We start from the raw sequence: 10,129 nt of genomic DNA, 5'->3' as shown, positions 1-10,129 counted from the left end.
CTAGGGATTTTAATTTGTTTTGTTCACTGCTGTATCCCCAGTGCTTCAGAAAAAAAAAAAAAAACCCTCATAAGCAGTAAACACTCAATAAAGGTCAAATAATGAAGAAATAAAGAAATCTCAATTTCTTGTTTGGATGAAGTTCCAAACAAGTTTCTCTGATATTCCAAAAATATCCAGCAATTGCTGGTGCTTTTATAGGCCACAGGCACATGAAGATCTTCAACAGCCACAGTAACTACCAACACCGTCACAGGCTTCCTCCTCCTGGGCTTCCCTTGCTCCAGGGAGGGCCAAATCCTCCTCTTTGCGATCTTTGCTGTCTATTTCCTCATCCTATCTCACCTGTGCTGAGTCTAGCTTATCAACCATTTCTTCCATAGACCTTTGATGTTGTATCTAAAAAGTCATTCCGTGCTTGGCGCCCTCGCTCAGTGAGTAGGGCGCTGGCCACATACACCAAGGCTGGCGGGTTTCAGCCCTGCTGGAGCCTGCTAAACAACAAGGACAACTGCAGCAAAGAAAAAAAAAAATAGCTGGGCTTTGTGGCGTGCATCTGTAGTCCCAGCTTCTCAGGAAGCTGAGGCAAGAGAATGGCTTAAGCCCAAGAGTTTGAGGTTGCTGTGAGCAGTGACACTGCACCACTGTACTAAGGGTGACATAGTGAAACTCTGTCTCAAAAACAAGCAAACAAACAAACAAAAACTCCCAGTCATTGCGGCACCCAAGGTCATCAAGATGTTTTCCTCTGTTATCTTAAAAGACATTGCATTTTGCATTTAAGTCTATGATCTGTTTTGAGTTAATTTTTGTGGCGGGCATAAGATCTATGCCTACATTCATTTTTTTCTCTTTTTTTACATGCGGAAGTTTAGTTGTTTCAGTGCCATTTGTTGAAAAACTATCTTTGCTCCATTGTGCTGCCTCAATCCTTTGTTAAAAATCAGTTGACTATATTTATGTGGGTCTATTTCTGGGCTTTCTGTTCTGTTCCATTGATCCATTTGTCTGTTTTTTCACCAATACCACACTGACTTAAATACTGTAGGTTTAGAGAAAGACTTGAAGTCAGGTAGTGTCAGTCCTCCAACTTTGTTCTTCTCTGTCAATATTGTGTTGGCTATTTTAGGTCTTTTGCCTCTCCACATAACCATTAGAAGCAGCTAATGTAATTTAATTTTTGCAAGATAAACGATAAAAACTCTGATATTTGATAAGTATCTATACAGAATTAGAAGCATGGGACATGGTATGAAAATGTATACCAGGTTATTAATGTTGCTAGTCTAGCAGGGATGGAAGGTGGTGTAATGAAAATAGTTTGAGAAAAAAGTGCTGGTGGTGGGGGGAGGAATAGGGAAAAAACAGAAGAGTCTACCAAGGATCAGTCTGTGCAACATCCTATGTATGAAAGAGTACGTGGAAGGATGTTCACTAAAATATATTCTTAAAAAATTTGAAGATGTTTTTATTACATTTTATCAATAATTAAAAATATTTTTAATAGATTTAGGGGTATAAATGGTTTTTGGTTAATTGGATGAAATGTATAGGGGTGATGTCTGGGTTTTTAGTGTACCCATTATCCAAATAGTACACATTGCATCCAACAGGTATCATTCCATCCTTCAACCCTTTCCCACGGTCTCCCTTTCTGAGTCTTCAATGTCTGTTGTACTAGTCTGTGTGCCCCTGAGTCCCTGTATTTTAGCTTCCACTTATAAGTGCTCACTAAAATATTAATGGTGATTTTTTCAGAGTAGTGGGATTTTAGACTACTTTAAAATATTTTTATATTTTACTGTTTGAGATATATATATATATATATTTTTTTTTAAAATGAGAGTTTTTTCTTTTTTTAAAATTTCTTTTTGGCTGGGGCTGGGTTTGAACCCACTACCTCCAGCATATGGGGCTAGTGCCCTACCCCTTTGAGCCCCAGGTGCCACCCACTGTTTGAGATATATTACAACATGTATTTATCATTTACATATTGTGAAAAGAGCTATTTTTTAAATTGTGGATGAAAAGAACTAGTGCATTAAGTAAGACTTTCTTGAGTATAAATAAATGTGTGTTTCCTTGGAGTTAAAAAGAAAACTAAATTTTGAATTCATCAACACAGGGTACATTCCAGATAATTTGATTTTGTCTTGTAGAAAACTAAGTTCTGAGTATATTTTAAATACCAGAATAATAATTGCACACTGATGTCATTTGACTACTGATATTTAGTCATTTCAATACCCAAATGACATATTTACTTATTGCCTTCTATTTTCCTTACATCTATCCACATATTTATATGTTTGTTTTTGAATTGTTAATTACATATTAGATCTTTGAGCCATTCTTATTTTGATTAAAGATGCCCATTAACGAGTCAGTAAATGTGGCCAATTATAAACCAGGATGCATAGTAAAGCCACATGGATGCTTACTCCAGGAACAGTTCTATTCTATACATTATAATATGCTTGTAAACAGGCAGCAACTTATGAATGTCTATAGGTACTTTTCAAAACTTACCATGCTTCTTACCCTTTAACACTCCTGGCTGTTATCTGAGTTATTCTTCCAGTTTCTCCCCTAGCAGCTTATAATTCTCTTGTTTATACCACATCTTGGTCCATTGACCCCTGGTTTACCACAGGCTTATGAACCCCACAAGGGGAAGAAATATGTCCTTTTTTTTTTTTTTTGAGACAGCCTCAAGTTGTCCCCCTGGGTAGAGTGCTGTGTCACCATAGCTCACAGCAACCTCCAACTGCTGGGCTCAAGCGATTCTCCTGCCTCCGCCTCCCAAGTAGCTGGGACTACAGACACCTGCCACAATGCCTGGCTATTTTTTTGTTGCAACCATCATTGTTGTTTGGCGGGCCAGGGCTGGATTCGCACCTGCCAGCTCAGGTGTATGTGGCTGGCACCTTAGCCACGTGAGCCACAGGTGCTGAGCCAAGAAATGTGTCTTGTTTACATTGTATATCTATAAGATCAAACGTATGTATAATTATGTATATGATTCACCCTCTAGCTCAGTGCCTAAAATATTAAGTGATTCTAATATTTTTGATGAATAAGTGACCATGGAGGAAGATGATACACAATTATAAAAAGACAGCCAATTTCAATTTTTTGTAGTTTATTTACTCTCATGGATCCTCAGAAGAGGAAGACATTTTCTACTTTGTCTCAACAGGGCCAACGAATTTGAGTGAGATGATACCAAGAGTTTGTTACTGCTTTCTTTTTCATTTTCCATCAAACCAATCCTCTTCTTAGTTTTCCCACAAATCAAAGATTTATGAAGAAATATTTCCTTGGCTCTAATTTTATAGTGAGATAATTTAAAATCTATTTTTTATGTAAACATTAGATGTCTAAATGTTTAAATGTAATAAACACACATAGGATAAAATTAAAAAAATACAAAGGTATAAAAAGTGAAATGTCTCCTCTCCCTGTTCCCAGAGACCCAATTCTCTGTCCTAAAAGCAATCACCATTACTAGTTTCTTCTTCAAGAAATATCTTAATGGAGGGATATATAAACCAGTACGATGTAAGCATTCCAAATTGTGTATGAAATCAGCACAATGTACCCCCTAAATGCATTAATGTATACACGATCTACCTCTAATAAAAAAAGAAATATATTAATGAACATAAATATATATTTATGAACATAAATATATTTATATAACCTTTCTTCTTTACATGAAGAGACCAAAGTACAGCTCTCTTCCACCTTGCTTTTCATTTAACCATGTAGGTTGAGGATAGTTTCATACTAAAAGACAAGTACAGATTCTCATTTTAAATAGGTATATAGTATTCCATTCTATTGGTATACAATGATTTATCTAATCAGTTCTTCATGGGAATTTAGAATGTTTTTGATATTAGAAACAGAAGTCAATAATTTTGTACATGGGACATTTTTCTTTTTTTGAGTCAGAGTCTCCTATATCACCCTTGGTAGAGTGCCATGGCATCACAGGAACCTCAAACTCTTGGGCTTAAGTGATTCTCTTGCCTCAGCTTCCCAAGTAGCTGGGACTATAGGCGCTTGCCACAATGCCCAGCTCTAAGACATTTTTCTTATGTGAGTATAGCAGTAAGATAAATATCTAGGAGAGAAGTTGTCCTTTAAAATTATTATTAGCAAAATATTTTCTATACATATTGTACCAATTTATGCTCTACTAGCAAAAACTACTTTTTGACACTATTTTTGATCTTTGTTGATTTGGGAGAAAAAGGTATATTTATTATAATTTTATCAATATTTCTCTCCTTATGAATAAAATAGAATATTTTGTTACATGTTTAAAAGTTATTCTTACTGACTTTTTTCATAGATCTGGCACTTTTTCTATTGTTCCTATGGTATTTTTATTATTGATCTGATGATTAAACACATATGTGTATATTGTAGATATTAATATTTTGTTTATAATTGATCTTACCATGAAAATTGTTCTGGAAGACAGAAATATAAGCTTAATTAAAGTAATGAAGACAATTTGAAAGGATTATAGAAAACTTTAGGTTTTGATCTAGGATTATAATCTTGTGTAACTTGCAAGGGAAAATACAAGTAAAAAAGAGGAGGCTTAATTATCCTTGTTGAAAATAAAGGAAGAGATTTTCTCCTGTCCCTTTGCTTAGAGTGTTTACTTTAGAAAGCTTGCACTTAAGTTCCTTCTCTTTCTTTGAAAACTGCCTGTAAATCTTTTTGAAAGTTAAGTAAGGCTCTGGTAAGCTTTAAGTCTCAGGAATATCTTTCTCAAGGATCTGTGAGCAAAGAACACAATGCTCCCATCTCCTTGTTTCTGTGGAAGGGTAAGTGCCTAACATTGGTGGCCTAACTTCTAAGTTTCAAAACTGTTTTCTGTCCTAAAGATATGCATTTATTTTTCCTTTGTATAAAGCCAATTAGCAAATACAGATGGCCTTCCCAACTACCAAGTGAATCTAGAATGAACTATGTGTGGCTTATAATGCTCTCAAGTCCTCTTGAGGACAAGTTATTATTTATCTTGAGAATTTGTGATGTACTGGGTCATATTTGCTTTGTTACATAAAAGGGTCAGAGTCCCTCTGTCTTTGCAGTTTCTTAGTAGATTGTCTGTGACATTTTGGTTTAATGTTTATGCAATAACATTTATTCTTTCTCTTGTACCTTTGTGAAGAAGTTTTCTGCATTGGCACATTTGTTTTTAATTATATTTCCCAAACAATCTCAACTTATTTTTTCCCAGTTAGGGAGATGAAGACATCTCTGATAGCCTTAAGAATTCTAGGAAGAAACAACTATAGTGTACAAAGTTCAAAAGTAATATGAATAACTATCTGAGTAATAACTATCTGGTTCTTTTTAAAGAAGGAAATTAAAAATAGATACTGTCTCTCCAAATCTTTTAAACTAAGACTCTTAATTTTATGTTCCCAGCAATTTCTTCATTGCATGCTTCATATCTTTGTTCCTCAGACTGTATATTACAGGGTTAATGAGTGGAGTAATCACAGAGTAAAACAAAGTCACAATCTTTTGCATTCCAACTTTATGCTTGGATGTTGGGTTCACGTACATGACCATCACTGAGCCATAGAAAAGAGAAACTACGGCAAGATGGGAGCCACAGGTGGAGAAAGCCTTTCTTCTCCCAGCTGCTGAAGGGACCCTCAACACGGCTCTCAGGACCAGAGCGTAGGACCCCACAATGAAGAGAAAGGGAATAAATAAAAGTAGAGAACTTAAGGTGGAGCTAGTTAACTCTATTACAGGGGCTCTGCTACAGGTAAGGGCTAACAGAGGACCTGGGTCACACAGGAAGTGGTCAATAATCCGGGATCCACACAAGGTCATTTGAGAAATGAAAATAATAGGAATCAGGAACCAAAGGAAACCCAGTACCCAGCAGCTAGCCACCAGGACGTTGCAGAGATGTCCAGTCATGAGGGTGGGGTATTGCAGAGGCCAGCAGATGGCAAGGTATCGATCGAACGCCATAACTGCCAGGAAAAAGCATTCTGTAGAACCTAAGGAGAAGAAGAAGTAGAACTGGAGAAAGCAGCCAGAGAAGGAGATGACCTTGGTGTCAGAGAGGAAGTTGGCCAGCATGTTGGGAACTGTGGAGGTAACATAGCAGATCTCCAGGAAGGAGAAGTTGGCGAGCAGGATGTACATGGGGGTGTGGAGTCTCTGATCCCAGCGCACTGCACAGATGATGGAAGCATTGCCCATGAGGGTGAGGAGGTAGACAGCAGAGAAGAGCACAAAGAGGAGGATCTGGCCCTGCCTGGAGCAAGGGAAGCCCAGGAGGAGGAAGCCAGCGATGGTGCTGGAGTTGCTGTGGGTGTTGAAGATCTTCATGTGCCTGTGGACTATAAAAGAACCAGCAATTACTCAATAATAATGGTGTCAAGACAGGTGGAGACTCAGATTTTCATTTCCATTCCCTTCTGTGGAATGCAATAAACACACACAATAATAGTGACTATTTTTTTGTGCAAGCCTAAAATATTGTCCTATTGGACAATAGTTGTTTGTCTGTAAAATGCACTAGAAGTCAGGATCAGTGGACAGACACCAAAGTTTCCCTACTGTGAAATGTATGGAAATAGGCATAATATATAAATATACAGTTTGATAAATGATTATGAAGGAAACACCACTGTAACTACCGCTGAAGTGAAAAACAAAACAAAACAGAATATCATTTGAACTCTAGAATCTTTCCATATTCTGTCCCCATCACCATGTCTGCCTCTGTCTCTCCAATCATAAGCTTCTTTTTTCCTTATGATCATCACTTCTTGATTTTCTTTATAACTTAACGAAGTATGCACCACTAAAGAACAATGCAGTATTTAGTTTTTGTCCTTTGAATAAATTAAATTGTGCTATTACCTTGGTGTGGCATACGGGCTTATGATGGCAGGGCCCCCACAGCCTGGGAGACTTGCAGGGAGTAATCTCCAGCTGTTTCTCCTCCTAGGTTAACACTCTTCCCATGTTGAAAGTTATGTAGCCCCTGCATACTTTTCCTTAGTATTGGCAAGCACACTGCTTTTCCTCCTTAAAGTTAATCTCTACCCCAGGTGTTAAGATTTACCTTGATTAGATACTATACATAAACAAAGCTCTTTCCACAGTTAGGGGCTGGCTGCAGTCTTGGCTGCTCCAGCCTTTGTCTCTCCTGTCTGTCTCACCTCTCATCTTTCCCACTCAGGTTATTTCTCCTTCCCAGCGCTGGTTCACAAAACCTTTTGGATGGTTTCTTTGCTTCAACGGTAAGTTTGTGATGTTCCTGTAGCATGTACCTGTAATTTGCTTGTTTTTACTGCTCTGTTCTATTATACTGTTTGAATAAACCACTTATTTAACCATTCTATAGGTGAATATTTTAGTTTATTTCTAGTTTGGGGCTGTTAGCGGTAATGTTACTATGACCACATAGTTTATCTCTCTTGGGTTACATGTGTATGCATTTCTGGATGATAAAATATGTATATTTTCAGTGTTAGAAGATTCAGCATTAGTTTTCCATAATTATTGCCCTATTTTTTACCCCCAGTGGCAGCATATAAGAGTTCCGATTGTCAATATCCTTCTCTAATGTTAGTTACCATAGCCTACCTAATGATTGATAGACTGCATTTTAATAAGCTCTCTGTTTTTCTTTCTTCTGGTAATACCATATGGGGTAGTTCTCTCCTGGCAGTATTTTTTTTCAGAGTAGGTGGTTACATCAAAACTGCTCTGCTCTTAAGAGAGAGTATCTCTGAAGTGAGAAAGAAAACTGTTCCCAAACCTTGTCTAGGAAAACACTTTAATGCCATGATGTAATTGACAGCCACTTTGGGAAGTTCATTATTAATCTTGATGAGTTTTGTGATTAGCCTTATAATTTAAACCAGACATTTTTTTCACTGCACCTCTTACTTTTCCTATGTGCCTCTACTAAGAGAAAATTTGTTGAATTGACTCACTCAAGACCACTTCCTGAGCAGCAAGTTTCAAACAGAACTTTGTCATGGGCTCAAAATCAGTTTAAGAGTTCCCACCAGAGGTGATTTGGAATTAGCATAATGCTTTGCACTTAGAAAGTGTTCAATAAATATTCCTAAAATGAATGAGTAAATGTGGTTTCTCTGTGCCTAGTAAGAGCTCACACCCATGCCATGCTTGTGGACAAAGCTAACTTGGATTATGTGATCGGGAGCAGGGTACCCTCGGGACTATTTGGGATCACTTTTTTCTTTTAAGATAGTTAACCAACTCATTGACTCATGCTATTTGATAATGCAGTTTGCCAATTTTAGGAGTAAGACTTTGAAATTAATTGCTGGGAATATCTGCATCTCAATTCTGTTAAAACAGAACCCCAGCTATCAAGAGTAGATAAAGCTAAGGAATGAGTTCTGTCTTGTTGAAACAGGTTGATTGTCTGGCTTGGGAATTTGAGTCTGAAATGTCCATTGATTCCTATTATAGTTACATACACTGTGGAAACTAACATTGCTGATCTAATGTTAAGGTAGGTTTAGCAGGAAGCTTGAACAGAAGAAGAAACTTTAAATTTTTGCTCCTCTCCTGGTCATTGCCTCAAGGCAGAATGACCTTGGATGTTTATACTTTTGCATAATGTCTTTATGTTTTCCGGAGGTTTTTATAAAAAACTACCTTTGTTAATAATACTGCACTCATAGCTTGGACTTGGTCATTATAGCCATTTGCCAATGGGGTATGCATAAGGACCATGATAAATACCTATTTTCCTTTCTTTGGAAGATAGCATCAATCAATAAATCAATAAATCATAACATAGTTTTGAAAGTTGACATAGTTATCCAAAGAGCCTTACAATAATCTATTTGGAATATTCAAAAACAATGACTTCTCTGGATAAATGACAGAAGGTGCTGGGGAGTTCATTATGGTTTATTTTTTTATTTTTGGGAGAGGAAGAAAATTAGTGAAAGAGGACTAGTGAACTGATTCACATTTTGTAGCTTGTGCAGACTTTCCTCTTTGCTTCATATCTAGGTCTGGATTTTACCTGATTTCCATGATAGGAGGACTCACATGGCCAGTTAGATTTCCTATTACCTCAGGTCTTTTAGTATCTCAGCTGTTGGAAGAACAGATTCTGGGCTTTGTACCACAAACTTACATTTTCTAAATGCAGTTTCTTCTACCTCTCTGATTTTAAGGAAGTGTGACTTGGGACTGAGATTAAGTTTCAGAATGCAAATATTCATTTTTTTGGGATATATTTTCGGCTTATTTTACACTATGCTTATTCAGGATGAAAATTTTCAGAATGTGAACTTTTTTTTGAGACAGAGTCTCAAGCTGTTACCCTGGGTAGAGTGCCTTGGCATCATAACTCACAGCAACTTCCAACTCTTGGGCTCAGGCAATCCTCTTGCTCAGTTTTTCTATTTTTAGTAGAGATGGGGTCTCACTTTTACTGGTCTCAAACTCAGTGAGCTCAAGCAATTCACCCACCTTGGCTTCCTAGGGTGCTAGGATTACAGGCATGAGCCACTGCATCTGGTCCAGAATATGGACTTTTTGAAGCAACTATTTCCCCTGATTCTGTTCTTTGAATGAGGCGGTTAATGAATGTTGGAGCCCGGAGAGTAGGTCCATGCTAATGAATGGTAGGAGTGACTCAATGTAAAACACGCTATAATGTGTGAAGGTGACTTATGGACCTTAAATTCCATAAGTTTAAAAGAAACCCTTTTTAGGTCTATAGGGGTAGCACTAACTCAGAGAACACTCATTCAGTTCTCTGCAAGTTAAAAGAACTTGTCATTAATTGTATTTAGGCATTTTTAAATTAAGATGTTTTTCAGGGTTTCTAAAACGTTATATTTTGAGGTAGTCACTTTGTCCATCATCTCAAAATATTTTCAGTACTTTGAATGGTTAGGTGATGTTGAAGAACTTTCCTTCCCTGTTGTAGTCCATTTTAATATTGCAATTCTTTCTTTCTTTGACCCCTGACATTTAATTATTCAGTAAGATTTGCTTCTGTTGCTCAAATATGAGCCATATTGATGCATTTCTATTTTTTTCACTGTCATTTCCCAAGTTCAAATTGTCACCCTTC

General features: G+C 37.1%; 1 protein-coding gene across 1 annotated transcript; it reads right to left on the bottom strand.

Moving 5' to 3' along the window:
* Positions 1-5,442: 5,442 nt before the first annotated feature.
* On the bottom strand, positions 5,443-6,405 carry LOC100952859 (olfactory receptor 11G2-like). The gene has a single exon (XM_012809834.2). The coding sequence runs from the start codon at positions 6,376-6,378 to the stop codon at positions 5,443-5,445; it is 936 nt and encodes a 311-aa protein (XP_012665288.1). The 5' UTR covers positions 6,379-6,405.
* Between the last annotated feature and the right edge of the window lie 3,724 nt (positions 6,406-10,129).

Source organism: Otolemur garnettii, unplaced genomic scaffold, assembly GCF_000181295.1.
Source record: "Otolemur garnettii isolate 467f Iridium unplaced genomic scaffold, OtoGar3 scaffold00114, whole genome shotgun sequence".
Classification (NCBI taxonomy): Eukaryota; Metazoa; Chordata; class Mammalia; order Primates; family Galagidae; genus Otolemur; species Otolemur garnettii.
This window is presented reverse-complemented; position numbering and strand designations above follow the sequence as displayed.